The 20,871-nt window shown below is 39.3% G+C and overlaps 2 protein-coding genes across 3 annotated transcripts in view; both read left to right on the forward strand.

The window, feature by feature from the left end:
* The first annotated feature begins 635 nt into the window (after nt 1-635).
* LOC141444539 (lipase member H-A-like) lies at nt 636-9,777 on the forward strand. Its single transcript, XM_074110104.1, has 8 exons — nt 636-702; nt 1,538-1,712; nt 2,778-2,926; nt 4,372-4,473; nt 5,960-6,106; nt 6,952-7,144; nt 7,893-8,051; nt 9,668-9,777. Exons 1-8 carry the CDS (start codon nt 654-656, stop codon nt 9,723-9,725), a joined length of 1,032 nt encoding a protein of 343 aa, XP_073966205.1. The 5' UTR covers nt 636-653; the 3' UTR covers nt 9,726-9,777.
* A 977-nt stretch (nt 9,778-10,754) lies between these two features.
* The window catches only part of LOC141444529 (uncharacterized), a 45,920-nt gene continuing 35,803 nt past the window's right edge, over nt 10,755-20,871 (forward strand). Inside the window, exons 1-2 of one of the 2 annotated variants that reach the window (XM_074110077.1) lie at nt 10,755-10,760; nt 20,031-20,084. In XM_074110077.1, coding sequence (XP_073966178.1) covers nt 20,049-20,084 — 36 coding nt within the window. In that variant the 5' untranslated portion in view covers nt 10,755-10,760; nt 20,031-20,048. Of the gene's footprint in view, nt 10,761-17,364; nt 17,369-20,030; nt 20,085-20,871 lie in introns of those variants that run through there. The other variant, XM_074110078.1, reaches the window with a different exon arrangement.

Here is a 20,871-nt window from a genome sequence, read left to right on the forward strand (position 1 = left end):
AAGACTTACAAACATGAATATAAATAAATAGTACCTACATACATACACAATTCTGGATGTGTGTCCTCGCAAAAGCGAAACGGCCACGAATCAGCGTCATGCTGAGGTCTGTTTTTTTACCAATAGGTAACGTCTGTGACTCAAGGACCATTTACTACGGACGGATCACACAGATATAGATACACGGATCATTTACTAGCATTATTATTAAAGGAATTGCAATAAAAAATTATAAAAAGAAAACGGGTTTCTGCCAAGTTTTGTATGACGTAATCACCTTTGGCAATGATGGTCTTTTCGAAAGCGCTGGTAGTTTATAATGTAAATAGCACTTTGCGGCTTACTGAGCGGGAAAACGGTAGTCCACACTTATTTCGTCTCCTTTCATAATAAATAAATTTTTGCAGGAGAGCGTTAAACTAATGTTTCACAGTATTTTTATCTGCCGCCAATGCATCCCTAACCTAATTTAACATATGTATAGGAGACTGAATATTTTGCATTTAAATATTATTAAACTTACTTATCTTCGTTACTTCAATTAAGCTAGTTTTGGTTATCAACAGAACCGCCATAATCTTTAGTTTTAGTGACTTATCTTATCTTATAATTAAAATTGATATTTTATGTTTTTTGCCAGTCCGCTATCAAAAATGGCGACCGCCGCCGTGCTTCTTACTGTGGTTCTAGCAGTGGTATCAGGTAAAATTATAACATCATTTATTACCCGCAAAGTTGTCTCATTTTTATCTGGCATTGATATGAAATATTTTTTAAAGTAATCCATGCTTAACGTAGCACCCTCTAGCGAATAAATATTACCTATAACATTTATCTCAAAACTACCACCAATAATTCAGTTGGGTGATTGGAAGCCGGCTGCATCCACCGTGTACCCGTGTCTTTAACCAAGTCATCCGTCTCTTTCGTTGGTAGACTTTTTACGCTGCGGTTGCTGATGTTTGTTGAAAGGCAATTTTCGTTTTGTGTGAAATTTCTACTCCGCACTGGGCTGTGGGAATCACAGGTGAAACTTTCTCATTCTGAGAAGAGGCCTATGCCCAGCATGCAGCAATGCGATGTATATTGGCCAGAAATAAATAAATAAATAAATATCACGGGACAATTCACACCAATTGACCTAGTCCCAAAGTAAGCTTAGCAAAGCTTGTGTTATGGGTACTAAGCAACGGATAAATATAATTATATAGATAGATACATACTTAAATACATATTAAACACCCAAGACCCGAGAACAAACATTCGTATTTTTCATACAAATATCTGCCCCGACACGGGAATCGAACCCGGGACCTCAAGCTTCGTAGTCAGGTTCTCTAACCACTAGGCCATCTGGTCGTCAAAGAAATGGTACTTAAGAGTGCTTATTAGAGTTTTAAAAAGCCTCTTGTTTCTAGCCCTGCCTCTCAGCAGTTACGTTTAGGACATGAAATTTATAGCTGCACATAACTTGGTAACGGTTTCCGTATTACACCGTTATTATGTCGTGTACATTGACGACATTGTATTTTTTCAGCCCTGCCTACCCAAGACCCTGTAATCCGAAAGCTGGACCCAGGCCCTCGCTATCAGCATGTGGCTGACGGTGAAGGGACGCTCCATCTCGTTGACATGTGGCAGAAAGCTAGCGACATCTCTGAGTCGGCGAGATACAATGCTGATTCTCAGAATATTTATCATTTGTTTACCAGGTAATACTGGAGAAACTCTATCTTTCGGGACTGTTTGAAACGCTTAGTTCTTCGTACGCAACCATCTTACATAGCCAGCATTGGTGGAAGATAGATTATTTCCTAACTTAATTAGGTCCTGGCGATTCGCTGACCTGCCTTGCTGTTGTGGTCACAATTGTGCCTTACACTCCTCGCTTCGCTCGCCGTCGTACCTAATTTTCGAAACCGATATTGACAGTAAAAGTGACCAATTACATAACCGAAATTTCTTTGAAGTAGGAAATATATGGGGATTCGATTTGTAGCATTCGACCATGGCGGATGTAGACAATATCTAATTTTGCTATTTCTGTTTCTTTGGCTAGTTGAAGTATAACTTTGATAGTGTTTTATGCGGCGATTAACCTTAACAGTGAACAGTGATCACAAAATTCTACATTGCTCTCGTGTCTGGCATTTTTTAATGCGCAAATTGTCTCCACGTGGTTTCTGGAATTTTACTATCAAGTTGCAAAAACAACAATCACCGTACAACGTCCCTCTCAAAGAGAGTTTACCTTGACACTGGCGAAATTGTCCTATTAATTAGGACAGAAAGCCATATCTTAAAAGAGAAGAAGAAGAAAATATATTATGGCTTCTTCCAGTGCTAGTTATGTATGTAAGATGGTTGTGTACGGGGAACAAGGTATTCTAAAATAAAGTACTTAAGTATACTTATTTTCATTATTATCGATGACAATGACGGCGATCTACTCTACTGTTGATACTTTTAACGTTACAACTGCAGGTTTTAGTTCCTATCAAAACTTTTTTTTCATAGTATACAGTCTAGTGTTAGTGTAAGGAGCGTAATGCACTGCGGGTTAAGTTTTGGCAGCACTTGGTTCAAGTCCCATACTCCCCTGGTCCTGTACAAAGAAGATATTGTACGGAACCCTTAGTAGGTATCCTAGTTTGACAACTATATATTTTATCAAAAGAAATTCAGCAATTATGATTTCGTACACATTGAAATCGGTTAAAATATTTTGAAACTGAATTCAGTTTAATTCAGGCAAATGAACGGTTTCATGTTTTTAGATTGAACCCCACAGTTAGTCAACCAATGTTGCTTGGAAACACTGGTCTTCTGGGTTTGACTAACTATGACCCCAGGCGACGCACCATAGTTCTCATTCATGGATGGAATAGTGGAACTCACTCGCCTTTTAACACGGTTTTGGTGCCAGGTAAGATTAACTAAGATATCACTCGTAGGGTAACCATGTAGAAAGGGTTAACGGAACCATTAAAAATTGACAACTACGGAATATATAACGAAACATTTGATTTTTGCCATTTTTGTTTTAAATATTGTGAGCAAGTTAGGTAATTTATGTTATTAAATTGTAATATGTTATTTTCCATGCATATGAATGTAAACCGAAGAAACGTCAACACAACATTACAGTGAAAACCGCATCCTTCTAGGTCAAGCCGTTTCTGAGATAAGCAAACACAAAGACAAACAGACAATAATTCTAAAATCATTGTTTTTCTTTCTATTGCGCTAAAAAAACCCCTAGTAACAAACATTTTTTCTCGAATATTTTCATTGTACCTAACCTACAGACACCTGAATTTAAAATGTATGTATAGATTTACAGCTTTATTCATAAAAAAACCTTAATTGAGGTTTCATCGGTCTGTTACTTAGCAGACTGATTAAGCTTGTTAGACGGTTGTCAAGAAGTATGATTCATAAACGCTTGCTAGCAGTCTGCTAGTTGTTGAGCTGCTGATAGACGGATTAGACGCGTTATGTTGGCCATCTTGACAAATCAAAGACAAAAAATGGCCTCATCGATTAAAAAAATGACAGCAGTTACAGCAAATTAGCAGGAAAAAAAATAAAAAGCGAGATGTTTGTTTTCCCGATGCCGATCCGATCCGCATGTTTATGTTGTACCTTAGTGCAAAAAGCCGTAATAATGTTAATCATCCTAATTTTTTTTTCATATTTATTGTTAGTAAAGTAGCAGTAATAATTTAGAGGATATTTAAATACAAATTCCTGAAAATAATTTTTCCTGGATTTTTTTAATCTTTGCGTAACCCTCCCTTCACTAAAAATATCTTCGGTATGGTTTTTTGCTCCTGTCAAAGTTAGCTGTTCAAACTTGTGGCGGCCATTTTGTGACTTAGCAGAGAGATAAAGGAGGGTCTACGGTCCTCTAACTTTAGCAGAGTTGATCGACTGATTAGCGCTAACAGACGTTTATGAATCATGTTTTTTAGCATCGGGCCTTCAAGGAGCCTTCAAGGAGGCTCTAACTTTTTAATATTAAGGCTGTTAGCATTTACATAATACCCACAAACTAAGGCTAAGCATTTTTTTTTTTTTATTATTCGACTGGATAGCAAACGAGCATGTGGGTCTTCTGATGGTAAGAGATCACCACCGCCCATAAACATCTGCAACACCAGGCGTATTGCAGATGCGTTGCCAACCTAGAGGCCTAAGATGGAATACCTCAAGTGCCAGTAATTTCACCGGCTGTCTTACTCTCCACGCCGAAATACAACAGTGCAAGCACTGCTTCTTCACGGCATGATTAGCGAGCATGGTAGGTTTTTGGACAATATTTTCACTTTTTTTTTTCAAAATTTTTTTCTAACTCATTTTTGTTGACAGCTTTCTTGTCGGCTGAGGATCTGAACGTGATCATGGTGGACTGGACAGCAGGCTCGAACACCATCAACTACGCCGCAGCTGTTGAGAATACGAGGATTGCGGGTAGGTCACCCACTAATATTAAAAAAAACGGCCAAGAGCGTGTCGGACACGCCCGAAATAGGGTTCCGTAGCCATAACGAAAAAATTAAGTAATATTTTTCTAAGGATTTCGTATTTTATGCGAAATCTTCCAAGTTTACGAAAATTTTATACTTAACGCTGCTATTTACTCTTAAACTACTAATAATTCTCAAGCAAACTTAGCCGTTATAGTTTTACTTAAAAGTTTGATATCATCATCATCATCCCAGTCTATATACGTCCCACTGCTGCGCACAGGCCTCCTCTCAGAACAAGAGGGCTTGGGCCATAGTTCCCACGCGGGCCCGTGCGGATTGGGAACTTCGCACGCACCATTGAATCGCTTCGCAGGTTTGTGCAGGTTTCAACATCTAAACATCTGCAACACCAGGGGTATTGCAGATGCGTTGCCAACCTAGAGGCCTAAGATGGGATACCTCAAGTGCCAGTAATTTCACCGGCTGTTTTACTCTCCACGCCGAAACACAACAGTGCAAGCACTGCTGCTTCACGGCAGGATTAGCAAGCAAGTTGGTGGTAACAATCCGGGCGGACCTTGCACAAGGTCCTACCACCTGCAAGGTGGTAATTCAACTGCTGGATGTGATGATACGCGTTCAAAGCGGGTGAACTCTACATAAAAATAATGAGGGTTTTCACTGCGGCGAAATATCGCTAGATGGCGTTAGTATCGTGAGGTTCGTTTGACGTTTGCTCGTGAGTGGTTACTTAAATAACTAAATGAGCCAATCGCAAGCAAACGTCAAACGGATCTCACGATACTAACGCCATCTAGCGATATTTCGCCTCAGTGAAAACCCTCATTGTTTGCCCATGGGTATAAAGAAGAATTGAAAAAAAATATATATTTTTTTTTATTCAGTAACAAAAATTACATAAAAATAATATCCGTGCTGGTGCCTCTTTTTAAGTAAACATGTTACTTGTATTAAGAGAACACCGCTCCTTTACTAGTAGGTATCATTACAGAGAGGAATTAATTTACTTAGGCATCATAAAGCACCCAAACAACTTAAAAAGATTGTGTGTGTGTGTGTGTGTGTGTGTGTGTGTGTATGTGGGTGTGTGCGTGTGTGTGGGTGTGTGCGTGCGTGCGTGCGTGCGTGCGTGCGTGCGTGTGTGTGTGTGTGTGTGTGTGTAGGTATGTGTGTGCAAGTATGAGTGTGTGTGTGTGTGTGTGTGTGTGTGTGTGTGTGTGTATGTGTGTAATACTCGTAGTATTCAAATTTATCATTTAGGTTTCTGGATTAGGTTTTCAATACCGAAATAACTCTTGCTTTTTAGCCATTTCGTTAAATTACATTTACACTCATATGTAGTAGAAGAATAAATATCAATGTCTTTGTTTACATAGTTATAAAGATTGGCAGATTGAGCTGAGATTGAGTAGTGAATGAATTCTTTTGGAATGACGATTACTAAAGCTAAGTGATATTAACAACAGGTGAAGGCATTGCTCGCTTCATCGACTGGCTGAACGGCGTGACCGGGGCAGTCGCGACCCACTACCACATCGTGGGACACAGTCTGGGAGCCCACATGGCGGGAATCATCGGCAGAAACGTCAACGGCAACATCGCTTACCTTACCGGTAAGTTAACAGCGCCATCTAGTATCGACAACATGAACTACGACGAACAGACAAACACGTGGTGACGCCACTTCACACAGTAGTTTTAACGATCCAATAACTGCGGAATTTCGTTTGCAAATTCAATTCAATTAAAATAAGCTCATAGCCCACTGCTGAATAAAGGCCTCTTCATTTTCACGCCACTTTGCTCGGTCCTGTGCCAGTCTGATCCACAGCAAACTCGACAACAATGTTGCATAAAAATTCCATTATTGTAGAGTCTCAATCTCAAACTTAACAAAAAGTTAAAACGGTCATGGTAATAAGTTGGCAACAGTCGTATATACAGCCAACTCAAATGGCCAGGATTAGTTATTTTATTGGAACCCCGGACTTTTTCTATCGGAACTGAAAAAGCTTGTGGTGTTTTCGGTGGAAAAATAACCCTGCAGTTTTTTTTTATGAAAAAAAGGCGGGATAGCATAAATATATTATTTATATTTTGAGAAAACATTTGTTCTCTTTTTTTATTTTTTTCCTTCAGATAAGAAAAGTTTTATATTAATCTCGACTGGAATATCAATTGCTAACTTGGTATTCGCAAGCTCGTCCGTTAAATACACAAAGCCAGCATTGCCTACTTCCATGCCACGACAATAATCTACTATTTCAGGATACTAGTCTAGTCTGTCTATACATATCTCATCTTAGGCCTCTAGGTTGGCATCGCATCTGCAATACCCCTGGTGTTGCAGATGTTTATGGGCGGTGGTGATCTCTTACCATCAGGAGACCCACTTGCTCGTTTGCCATCCAGTCGAATAAAAAAAAAAAAAAACTAACCAAGCTTTCATATTTTCCAGCCCTGGAGCCAGCTCTTCCTGGTTTCATCACCAACGACCACAAGTTTCGCGCCAACGACGGTGCCTACACCGAGGTCATTCACACCAACGCAGGCCTGCTGGGCTACGTCTCAGACCTAGGTCACGTAGACTTCTACCCCAACGGGGGTACAGACATGCCTGGCTGTGATTCCGCCGAATGCGACCACGCTAGGTAAAGCTTAAGAGCGTTTTTTCCTGCTGATCTGGCAACATTGCATTTTTGTTAGTTTTTCTCGATTATTCCATAAAAATTTAATGAAAATTAAAAATTTGGTCCGATAGAACTCTTCTTAATATATAAGTTAATGTGTCTACTCCGATAATTATTCGTTATAGACTTTTATTTTCTTTAAAAACCGTTAATTAATTCGAAGTTTAAAGAATATAAACAATGTCATAATAAACAGGTAAGTACCCTTGGCAAGCAATGCGACGTCCAGAGCCCGGATTTTTCAAGGCATTTTTGATCTGTCATAGTGACTTCTCACATATCGACTTCCGATATTCAATATTAATATATCGATATACAACATGTTAAAAAAGATTAAAAGTAGAGGTCAACAATGGACGGTTTTATCGTTAAAAGATCTCTTCCAATTAACTTTTGAGCAATGTGAAATAGACATGCATTATGCAATGAAAACGATGCATAGTTAGCAATTTCTAATAGTAAATCAATTTTATATTCAAAGACGGCTGTAGTGCAAATATGTGTTCCATTAGTGTCTTTATAAAAGATATTATTTTATAGATTTTAGAGTCGATAAGTGAGAAGTCACTATGTGAGACTAAAAATGCCGCGAAAATTCCGGGCTCTGACGATGTCACTATGACTTTTTCTACGAAAAGGTTCCTCATTGTGTCACGATTTAGTTGGTTTGAGTACAGGCTGGGGTGATGATGATGATTAATGATTTCAGATCCTACTACTACCTCGGTGAGTCCCTCATTTCCGGTGGCTTCACGGGACGCCGCTGCGCCACCTACGTGGGGGCGATGACCGGAAACTGCGTGCTATGGGGCAACCTCAACATGGGCGGACTCGTGCCAAAGACTGGGCGAGTACAAATAAAAAAATTGTTAAGAATTTCATTTTTACTACAAGCTTTACAGCTGACTGCAGTTTTGTGACTGTATTTGCATTAAAAAACCAATCACAATTTGATTGCTTACTAGCGACATCTCTTGTCTGGGTGAGCGGTTAGTTCCGAAAGAGTGTTGATGTCTCTCGACTCGATGAGAGCTAAACTTAGATGTCGCTGTACTGCTGCTTAAGTAGCGTAGTAGGAAAAAGCAACCTGAGATATGTGTGCATAGGAGAAATTTGTGTCTAGACTCCTGTCCAGCGTAGGTGTAGGGGTTATAGCACGCAGCACGGAATGCTGAGGACCTGGGTTCGATTCCCAGCGCTGGTCTCTTTTTCTGGTTTTTCTGTGAATCCAAGTCTCAGTTTGTATTTTCGAAGTATTGCATTGTCTTACTACATTTCCGTACCACAAGTCGATGCCATTTACCGATGAGGAGTTCAGTCCTGTAGAGACGGTCCTGGGAGGCTACAACGAAATTCGAAAATCGAAGTTCGTATCTTGCCGTCCCGCTGACGCTTATATTATTTAATGCGAGAGTGAGAGGGACGGTGGGTATGATACTAACTTTGATTTTCTTAGTAGCCCCTCTGTAGATTATTGTGTTGTTATCAGATTTACATAAGTATGCCAAATTTCAAGTCAATCCGACCACTGGAATTGGGTCAAATTACACCTTAGATACATATATAGCAAGTTAAATAAAAGCTTGTAATGATATATAACCTTCCCCAGTCAGATACTCGTATTAAGGTGCTGATAAACTTGAGCAACTTGTCGCCAGCCGGTGGCCCATGAGGGGGCAACTTGATATAGACAATGAGAAAAGTATGAATTGTAGGTAAAGTCGAGAGCACGTGAAGCTTTTCTCATGTAGTACGAGCCTTGATCGATCAAGCAAGTCAAGTCAAAGACTTAGGAATTTGATTTGGTTGCTTTACATTTGGCAACTTTTTTAGAACCTCAAGTTGTTTGGATATGTGTAAATCCACCATACAAAATATTCTCGACAGTTTTGAATGAAATTTGGTAGACAGACAGTTTATAATCTTTGTTTTAAATGTTATTTATTACTAATCTAAAATTACCGTTCGTTCGTTAATTCGTTCTAAAATTACAGTTCGTGTTTATTCTGTATCTAGGCGACATAAAATGACTTTTTATGCTCTAGTGCATAAAATAAAAAATTTTCGTCTAATACCAATTCAAGACAAAGGTAATCAGGTGTCAACAGCCACAAACAAAAAAGTTTCTATATATTTTTTAAATATTTTTAATTTATATAAAACTAAAAATCAATCAAATCAATCATAATCAATCAGTAAAATTAATATAATGGAATTATTATAATAATGCATAAAAATAAAAGGTACATAGAAAGTGAATCATTGTTTCCACTGTTGCTATTTCATTTCCTCGCCATCGAAGTGAAAAGCAGAGTGTAAAACTCGAGCATTAAACCCATTTTCCCCTCGACGTGTCTATCCACGCTCGCCGTACTGGCTCGGGTGGCTGTATGAACGCCTCGGGTAAAATGGCTCGTTTTATGCTCTTGTTTTACAATCTACTATTAGTTCATATCATTATTGATTATATTTGTTTGATTTCAGATCTTCGGGAATTTTCTATTTGGAGACCAACGCTGCGCCACCGTTTTCGAGGGGCTGAAAATATATATTTAATTGAAAACAATTTTGATTAAATATAACATTTAATCGAACCAAGCTTTTATTTGATTTCACTTACCATAGCCCAATTGGCAAACTATTCAAACATGTTATAGAAGTAACAATTGAATTGAGATCATAAATTTAAAGAAGAAATTAAATAAATAATTATTATATCTGCCTTCGCCGTAACTCTCACATTCTCCACCTTCTTTACGGCATTCTCTTTAACCCTGCAACTGGTCGCTACCTCAAAAAGCGATTTAGCTACGTAACTTCTATTCGATGCTTTCAGGACTTTCTCCTTACCGTGCCTGTTTTTAACTCCAAATTCTGTCTATTCTTATACTGTCCAGGCTATTCGGTGGTGCAATTCCTTACCGATTGACTTACGACGCGCAAAATCTCTGTCACTCTTAATATATATGTGTTGCAAAAGCAAGCTAAAATGAAAAAAATAATAGATCAAAGTAACTGTGAATTTCCTTGTGACGTAGTACAAACCCTTGCCAAATTCGAGCGTATGAAAATTCCCACTGACCTTCAGGTTCCAGCACCAGTCCAGCAAATGGGTCTCCTTCGCGATTGACACGGCGTAGGGCTCCTCGGGATTTGCACTTTGTTGAAGGTTTAGGAACTACGAGCTCAACACAAACACAGCACAACTGTCTTTAGAGGTTAGAAGACCGACAAAAAGTCGTCTACATATAAACGGAACGTCCGCTCGGAAGGCTCTTCAGCGTAAGATAGCATCGCCATTCCAGTGGGAAGTACCCTCAAATTAGTGGGAAAAAATATCATCTACCCTTATTTGGCAAGAATCGAACATACCCCCCACCGAAATCAACGTGATGATTTCCACTAAAATAGTTGTGGTAAAGAAAATAATAAAAAAAAAAAACAAAGTTTACTACATTTAGGCAACGTACCATCAATAGTATTTACCTATTTCTATTGAAAGAGTATCCTAATCTAGTTCTACAACTAACTAACCTATCTAGTTGATAAATTAATTTGCATAAGGCAAAGGGCACAGTTTATTAACTGGCCTCTTATACACTCCAGATTGAGTTCGCACGGTAACCACACGCACAACGTTGTCACGACCGGGATGAACTGCCTCGACTCGGCCACGTGGCCAATTTAAGGATCGAGTCAGCTCCGACTTGATAAGCACTAGATCACCGACCTTAATATTTGTTGGTGACGAAAACCATTTTACTCTCTGTTGCAGAGTGTGCAGGTAGTCATCAGACCAACGTCTCCAAAATGATTGCGTAATCTTCTGGATGGATTGCCAACGTGACAATCTATTCAGAGAAACATCTTCGAAGTTATATTCTGGAACGGCCAGTAAGCTTTGTCCGACAACAAAGTGACCGGGTGTCAGTATGTCGAATTCATTAGGATCGTCTGAGAGGGTACAAAGAGGCCGCGAGTTCATAACGGCCTCAATCTTTGCGAAAACCGTAGTAATTTCTTCGTACGTGAGAGCGCGATCACCTACAGCACGATACAAGTGATATTTCGCGGATTTAATCCCGGCCTCCCACAATCCTCCCATTGAGGGAGCGCTTGGCGGGTTGAACCGCCACTCGACTTTCCGAAGCGACAACTGATCAGTTATAGTCTCGTGACTGATTCTTGATTTTAAAAAGGCATGAACGTCCTTCAAATGTTTAGCCGCGGCTATGAAGTTTTTTCCGCAATCCGAATATAAACAGCTGCATAAACCACGCCGAGACACAAAACGATCAAATGAGGCTAAAAACGCATCGCATGACAATTCGGTTAAAATTTCGCAGTGAACGAGTTTTGTAGAAAAACAAACGAATATAATTAGATAAGCCTTATACTGTTTTGCATTACGACGAGAGCTTTCCTTGACGTAGAATGGGCCGCCAATGTCACAACCAACGTGGTTGAAGACCTTATCCGGGTTCACGCGAGATGAGGGCAAAGTGCCCATGCCGGGTTGAAGGTTCAACGGTCGGCACTTGAAGCATTTAAGGCACTTCGAAAGTACCGATCTAATTAGGCATCGAGCTCCGACGATCCAATATTTTTTGCACAATATCCCTTGCAACGTGCGCGGGCCGGTGTGCATATAAAATTCATGATAATGCTTGATAATTGTTTTAGTCACGTGACATTTTTTCGGTAACAGGATGGGATGCTTAGCATCAAAGGGGAGGTTCGCGTGTGCGATCCGACCCCCACCCTGAGGCAACCAAGAGCATCAATGAACGGTGCTAATTTACGCATAGTAGGTACGTAATTATTATTTTCCAATAATTTCATTTCCACTGAAAAATGATTGAATTGGATGACGCGAATAATAGTGTCATGACTTTTCTTTAACTCTAATGTTTTTAATGGGCCAAAATCCTTCTCCGGGAATTTTAATTTACAATTATTTAGAAATCTGAAACACCATGCCATGACGCGTTGTAATTTTATAAACGATGAAATTTTGTTAAATGTTTCCTCAAGGTCATTATTAAAGCCTTTGTCACATGAGTTAAAAGAAAATGTATCGGTATTTGATTTCATTTCTGGAATAACGTCAGTGGTTTTAACGTAAAAAATATTAGTAGGCCAATTGTTAGGACTGTCAGTCAGCCACGCTGGGCCGTGCAGCCACTCCGTGCACTTGTCGACCAGCTGCGCGGGCAGCGCGCCTCGCGAGCACACGTCGGCAGCGTTGTGTTCGCTGCTCACGTGGTGCCAGCAGCTAGGCGGGACAACTTCGGTGATTTGACTCACCCGATTAGACACGAATAATTTTAATTTATGCGGCGGAGTCTGAAGCCATGACAGTACTACGGTTGAATCACTAAGGGCGATTATAGATAATTCAAAATCGTTAATATTTTGTACGACAAATTTAACAAGTTTTGACAGCAACACGGCAGACATTAATTCCAAGCGGGGAATCGAAATAGGCTTTATTGGTGCAACTTTAGATTTACTAGCCAATAATCTTACTTTAACGTTGCCTTTGCTATCCACACTGCGTAAATAAACACAACTTGCGTATCCAAGACTTGACGCATCGCAATATGCTACTAACTGGGCAGTTTTAAAATTTGGAATTAAAACGTGACGCTCAATTCGCAATTTAGACAGCGCCGGCAAATCAGTAATAAACCTACTCCACTTGTTATGCAACTCGACAGGTAGCGATTCATCCCAGTCGAGATTTAATTTCCACAAATCTTGCATTATACATTTTGCGACAAATGTGCATGGTGATATAAAACCGACTGGGTCAAATATGCTTGCCAGAAGCTTTAGTACCGAGCGCTTGGTAAAATAATCATCCGTTAAATTATAGTTAAATGAAAAACTATCGCAAGACGGTAACCAGATTAAGCCTAGAACTTTCACTGAACACGATAACGTATCGTCTTGAAAATTAATTGCAGTAACTTGATCTGACTGCATACGAGTTAGCAGGTTAGGACAGTTACTCGCCCATTTCTTCAGATCAAAACCGCCGCTTCCAAGAAGAGTCATTAATTCATCTTGTAGCTTACAAGCTTCTAATTCTGACTGGCAGGACCACAATAGATCATCTACATAAAATCCTTGCAAGAGAACTTGACAAGCATCCGGGAAGCGCTCTTGCTCGTCTCGCGCTAGCTGGTGCATCGTGCGCACCGCAACGTACGGTGCGCTGCGCAAACCGTATGTATTCGTTTTTAGTTCATAAGTGCGCATGGGCTCAGATGGTGAGTCACGCCAGAGAATATGCTGATAGATTCGCTCTTCGGGTCGTATAAGTACCGCCCGATACATTTTTGATACGTCGGCAGAAAAGCACACGTCGTATAAGCGAAACTTACTAATAATTTTAAATATATCCTGATGTAGTTTTCTACCTGTCAGGAGAATATCGTTTAATGATACGTTAGTACTAGTTTTTGATGAGCCGTCAAAGACCACTCGCAAGGGGGTGCTAGTACTAGAAGGGCGCAAGACGCAGTGGTGCGGCACGAAGTAACGAGACGCTTCAGCGCCTTCGTACAGCTCCATGTGTCCCAGCGCTTCGTATTCCCGCATGAAGCGCGCGTACTGGTCGCGCAGGGCCGGCGCGCGCGCCAGGCGGCGCTCCACTTGCAGCAGGCGGCGCGCGGCGGCGGCGCGCGACTCGCCCAGGGGCTCATGCTCAGGGTTCATTAAAATCGGAGACACGTAACGACCGGTGTCGTCGCGGTAATGATTTTTTTCATATATTTTTTCCGCTAATTGATCTAACGGATCTAAAGGAATCTCGCACGGCAAAGATTCTATCTCCCAAAACGTTTTAAGAGTTTCATTGAGAATATTCTCATCGCAAGTGTACGACATTAGGGATGTCGTAGACGCTACAACATCGCCATCACTGGACGCCGGCACGGCCAGTCGGCCGGTTATGACGTAACCGAACACGCTGTTCAAAGCGGTAGGCATGTTAGAATTAAAAAATATCTTATTCCCAGTGTATATGTGCGGAAAGATGTCACCAGATAAAATGATATCTATCGGAGAACGTTGGTAAAATGTTGGATCAGCTAAAAATAAATTGTCATAATTTTCTACGATATTTACCGGAATGTGTGCAGTAGGCAAATCAGAGGTAATTTTTGGTAAAATAATTGCGTCAATAAAAAACTTTGGGCTTTCATTATGTCTCGGTGAAACAATGCAAGATGTCATTCCGAAAGTTTTTACATTTTCACCCGCTAAACCATAAATATTATATGGACATTTACGTGTTGACAACCCTAACCGTTGCAAACAATCTACAGAAATAAAATTAGATTGCGCCCCGGAATCGATCAAAATACGACACGGTTGCTGACTGCCTATAGCATCGGTGACATGTACTACTGCTGTTCCTAGCACTACCGTGTATGTGCAGCTACTTGCCGAGGACGCATGGTGGTTAAGCTCGACATGCGGAGTACGCGCAGGCGCAGGTGGCGCTGGCATGTGTGTCGCGGAGCCGGACGAATTTACGGACGAATCTACGTGCAACAATGTATGATGACGAAGCTGACAGATAAAACATTTAAAAGCACTAGAGCATTGACTATCCGTATGATTAGGTTTCAAACAATTTTTGCATAGTTTGAGTGTCTCAACACGGTTGAGACGCTGCTGAGTGCTCAATTTACGAAATTGATCACACCGAAACAGCATGTGATTGTCACCACAATGTAAACACGATAACTTATTACGAGTTGTTTGAGATATAAAACTCTTAAAGTTCGCCTTTTCGTATTTATTGCTTTTACTTTCGATATGATTTGTCACTTTTTTATTTTGTTGCAAATTTTGATTATTAGAAAACGACGCTGAATGGTCTAGCACTTTTATTTGATTATGAACGAAAGTCATTAATTGTGAAAACGACGGAATCGATGTTTGATCGAGCCTTTGTTCAAACGTTTTCCTACTTATTGGGTCGATGGCCCTTAGTGCAATGTGACATAAAACATAGCTGCTTAAGTCCGGGATATTTAATGATTCAATCGCTCGAAAAGAATGTTCAAATGTTTCAATAAATGAATTTAAGTGGGTCGAAGACTCCTTAGTAAGCGGCGTAAAATTTAACATCTTGTCCAAGTACCTACCAACCAACATTCTGTTATCTTGATATTTATCCAGTAGGCTTTTCCAAACTAGGTCATAGTTGCTAGCCGTAATTGGAAGGCTTTTTACTATATTTAACACTGAGCCCTTAGTGCATGATATTAAATAATGAAATTTATCAATTTTTGAAATATGAGGTTTATCGTGCACTAACGAACAAAAAGTCTCATAAAATGTTGTAAATTCCTCGATGTTCCCATCAAATGTAAACAATTCTAACTTAGGTAAGCGGGGCTGTATGCCCGAGCCGACCGAAGCTAATTGATCCTTAACTTCATGGACGTTAGGTTGTAATTTCGCTGACAATAATTTAATACGAAAATACATTTCGTCAAATGAATTTAATGCACTGTTGTTAAGACTAGTTTCGGGATCATCTTGAGACTCGATCTCAAAAATCATAAATATATGTTTTTCAAATGCGTTTCTCAACTCTTCAGCCTCAGAAGCGCGTAATAAAAATATTTCTTTCGTATCGGAATCGGAAACAGAGCCAATCAAATCGAATATATTTTGTAAACGTTGAAATATTCTTTCTTTGCGTGTAATTAACGTTGCTAATCTTTCTGGATCTTTCTTAGCAGGCATTTTAGATTCTACCTACACGAAGTATAATAAATAAATAACCTTGTGCAAATTAATTTAACGGTATTTATTTTTAACTTAACTTGTACGACAAGTTTTTAACGTTAAGTACGTTGCTAGAAATGTATTTAAATAAGTAAACATCCGGTTCGAAGGACCACAAAACTGTTGCAAAAGCAAGCTAAAATAAAAAAATAATAGATCAAAGTAACTGTGAATTTCCTTGTGACGTAGTACAAACCCTTGCCAAATTCGAGCGTATGAAAATTCCCACTGACCTTCAGGTTCCAGCACCAGTCCAGCAAATGGGTCTCCTTCGCGATTGACACGGCGTAGGGCTCCTCGGGATTTGCACTTTGTTGAAGGTTTAGGAACTACGAGCTCAACACAAACACAGCACAACTGTCTTTAGAGGTTAGAAGACCGACAAAAAGTCGTCTACATATAAACGGAACGTCCGCTCGGAAGGCTCTTCAGCGTAAGATAGCATCGCCATTCCAGTGGGAAGTACCCTCAAATTAGTGGGAAAAAATATCATCTACCCTTATTTGGCAAGAATCGAACAATATGCTTAAGGAGCACTATCTGTTATCTTGTAATAATTAGCTTTATCACAGTTTACTTATTTATTCATTATTTATTATGTGGCTGTTTATCCCACTGCCTATCTTTATTTTCGACGTAGTTAGTACGATGTGTGTGTGTTGCGTTTTAATATTCTGATTCAATGTTGATGCACCACCTGCTGTAAATTAGTCTTTCTTTCTGTTAAAAGGTTACCTGGAAGAGATCGCTCTTCAGCATTATGGCCGCCTATTGCTTACCTTGTAATTTTCTCTGTGTACCTGTTTTCTGTATCGCTTACTATTTCTGGTGTACAATAAAGAGTCGATTATTGTATTGTATATTAACGGCCGGTTTTACAACACAATCACACAGAGACGGCATCACATTTATCCGTTAAATAAATTTAACCAATGGATGGTGAAACAGGGGGTAAATCTAAAAGTAAAACTAGTTGCTGAAAGCTAAATTAAATCTAGAAATATTCCGATATTTTGTAGTTATCTACCTAACTCACGGATAATTAGCCTATCTATAGGGTGTTACCTACAAGGTGTTAATTAAATAACTGGAAACCAACTGCAACTGCAGCTTTGCTACTGGGACAGTTTTTCCGAAACGGAACTTAGGGATCCTTAAAAAACGAACCTATAGCCGCGTATCCACTAGAGGCAGCCTCGGGCCGAGCGGCTGCCTCGCTCCGAGGCCGCGCAAGTGGAGACGCTGCCAAAGGCACGGCTCAGACTGAGGCTCCTTTGAGCACGGCCAAAAAACCGACAAAATATGGCTCGGCTCGCGGTGCTCGGCCTGAGGCTGCTCTAATGGATACGCGGCTTATCAGCCTCTCAAAGGGCCGGCAACGCACCTGTATGTGATACCCCTCGTGTTGACCAGTGTCCATTGGTGGCGGTGGTTGCTTCACATCGGGTGGCCCGCATGCTCGTTTCCCCCTCTTATTTATATATTAAAAAAAACAGAAAGTAGTTGTCGACCCATCAAACAAGCAAAAATCAGACAAATAAAAATGGCCAACTGCGATGTGGGTCAAGATAAGAGTGCCGGTGCTATTTGTGCTCAAGTGCGGGTAGTTTGAAGGACTCGCGCTGCTAGGCAGACTTGACACCCTACACTTCAGTCTACCACGGCCACTGTAATGTGGTCGAAACGTCGAAGTAAATATTACTCGTTAGTTTTAGCGTGATAAGTCCTTGTGGTATTTTGACTATGAGTGAAAATCACGAAAGTTTTAAACGGTATATTCGCTAGAATGCTTATTACAAATGAAGTTCAAGTTTATCAGCATCTTTATGTACTCATCAGTAGTCTCACTTTCTCACGTCCTCGATCTAACCTTGAAACTGCAATGGTTAAAAACAGGTTTACAGAGCTGCGGTCTCTTTGTCTGGTTTTCCGGGATGAATATTCGATCTAGCTTGGTCTCATCACTGGAAAAACGCCTGGTAGCGGAGCTCGGTCACCCAGAAAATACGAACTTATCCGATTATTCAATAGATCTGTACTTACATATTCCTTCTTGCAATAGCACACACCCCCCTTATAACTATACTATGTAAATTTATTAAAACTAACAAATTATCTTTGTAGGTAGTTTAACTAATTTTAAGTTTGTGTTGTCTTATTTTAGGTTCTCAGCCAATTACCGCACACTGAATCCACCGAACAACGGCTAAACTGATAGTGTCTTTTCCAACCTCGATATTGGCGGAATCATCGATAGTATCGAGGGAGCTATACTTTCCAGAATTGAATTGAATTGAATTGTACCTACATAGGTATGTGGCCTTGAAGCCGTATGTATTAAATATTTGTGGCTGAAATTACAAAATATTGTGCTACAAGGTGTAAATAAAGTATCAACTGACGTATTTGTTTGCACAGTTGGTGGAACTGTAGAACTAGATATTCGGTACTTCGAATTAATGTTAGCCCTTTCAGACCGGCACCTAAACTACGACAATTTTCATCCAAAAAAAGTATGACTTGGGTAAAATTGGGGCGTAGATGATGAATAAAGGGGTAATTTTTCGAATTTTCCGGCTCCATAAGAGTATAAGTACCTATGTAGGAATAAAAAACGCTCGGCGGACATATATTGGTGCGGTTGTGCTCGGTTTTTAACCGACTTCAAAAAAAGGAGGAGGTTATCAATTCGGTTGTTTTTTTTTTTTTTTTTAATGTTTGTTACCTCAGAACTCCGTCATTTATGAACAGATTTCAAAAATTTTTTTTGAGTTCGTCTAGGAATGCTTTTAATTAGGTCCCATAAGCAGCAAATTAGGATCTGATGGTCGGATCTTAAGGAAATCGAGGGAACTCTTCAAATATTGTAGGGACACCTATGGTAATTTGGATATATTTAGCAGTAACTCGTGCATTTGCTCTTGCAAATCATAATTTGGTGAAGTGGAACTGAGGATGAAGACCAGATTTGACCAACGGAACTACTACTATCAATAACAAGTATTTCACGGGTTAAATTTAAATTATCATGATTAATATACTTACCTAGATAAGCAACTAAGAAGATGCTTTAAGTTAATGATTCTTTCGAACTGATCTGATGCTGAAGCCAGAAGGTAGGCGACGGAACTCTGTTATAAAACAACGTAACTAAGTCGTGTTTGGGCTTAATGGAATAGTTGTGAGATGTTCTTTGGCTACGAATAACTAAAAAGTTAGAAATAAAAAAAAAATTAACAAAAAAGTAAAACCGACTCCAAAAAAATAAAAAAATAACGAAAAATGGAACCGACTACAAAACCCTTGAAAATATTTTTCTAGGTAAGTAGGTACGTACTAGCTCGAAGTTGGTGACTCAGCACGACCCAGCAGGAGGGATTGAAACCCATAGTATGTAGGTGAAGTAGACGACTATTGTGAATTGTCCCACTCCTGCTGGCTCGTGCTGAGGCACCGACTTCGAGCTAGTACGTACCTACTTACCTAGAAAAATATTTTCAAGGGTTTTGTAGTCGGTTCCATTTTTCGTTATTTTTTTGTAAAATAAATATTAATTGTGATTATAGACATTGTAAAAAGTTTTGTGTGTAAATAGTAACAAACTTTATACGCCTAAAAACTAGCTAGTAAAGTGGCGGTGTGGACTATTGCGGCTTTACGGACTTTAGCGAGCGTCATACATCGAAGTCGGTTTCATTGAGGTATGTTTTTCATGAATTGTTCTCTAAACATAATGCTGCACAGAAGAGCAAATAAGCCACGGCCTTGGTAGCAGTCACTATTCGAAGGTTTATTAAACACTAACAAATAAAGGTGCTAGTCGAAAAAAAATGAAGCGTGTTAGAAACGTCCTAAATTCTTAATATTTCAAATGTGCGTTAGGCCCATTCACTAATACATAAATTATTTATTTACGTCAATTAAAGCTAATAAAAATGATGAAACAGTTAAATTCTTTAATTCTGTTGACATCGAAATAGTCAGCTGTTCAAACTTAATAAAAATGGTATAAAAGGTAACGTTAAAGAGGACATTTAAGAAAATTCTAGTTAAGATGAAGATCGGCTGCCTGACAGTTCTGTTGCTTGTGGTAAGTTTTTTTTTAAACGTGCGCACGCTCATGCCCAATAGACGACACCCTGCTGTCATCTCTTTCTAATGCCATAAGATTAAAGACCAATTACTATTGTAACAGTGACGAACACTCGTACTACCTTATAGGACTTTACGCTGATATTTTCTTATCTATTCTGTGGTAGTGTTGGCAAATTCAGATATTTATTTTTCAATTCTTTGTATTTTTTTTTAAATATGGAGAAATAAATTATAATAAATATTTTCCTATGTTCAAGAGCTCTTTTGATTCCTGTAGTAATTTACAGGCGTTAAAAAAATTAATCTAGTCAATTCTCGGGCCCCTTCTCACTTCTCTCTCAGACGTTTAAGATCATCCGTTCTTTTATCGTGAAATTGCATACGTTTTTATGATAAAATTCCAAAAAATATTATAAATAAAACGGATACAAAATTCAGATCTATTGTCAAGAAGACATTAATATCAAAGGCGTATTATAAAGTTAATGATTATATCATGGACAGGGGTATTTGGAAATAATTCCGTCTCCGCATTAGCGATCCCTTCTAATAGCGAACCTACTGTGTTAAAAATAAAGTTGTGTTAAATACTTGTGATGTATACATATCATATAATATTGTAAATCTGTTTTAAAAAAATATATATACCTCGTTGAGTTTCTTGCCGGATTCTTCTCAGCAGAGGTTTTTCCGAACCGGTGGTAGATTTTTTTTGACATTCATAAGTGCTTGTTATAGCCTAAATTGAATAAAGATATTTTGATTTTGACTTTGACTTTAAC

This window comes from Choristoneura fumiferana, chromosome 30 (assembly GCF_025370935.1).
Source record: "Choristoneura fumiferana chromosome 30, NRCan_CFum_1, whole genome shotgun sequence".
Taxonomy (NCBI): Eukaryota; Metazoa; Arthropoda; class Insecta; order Lepidoptera; family Tortricidae; genus Choristoneura; species Choristoneura fumiferana.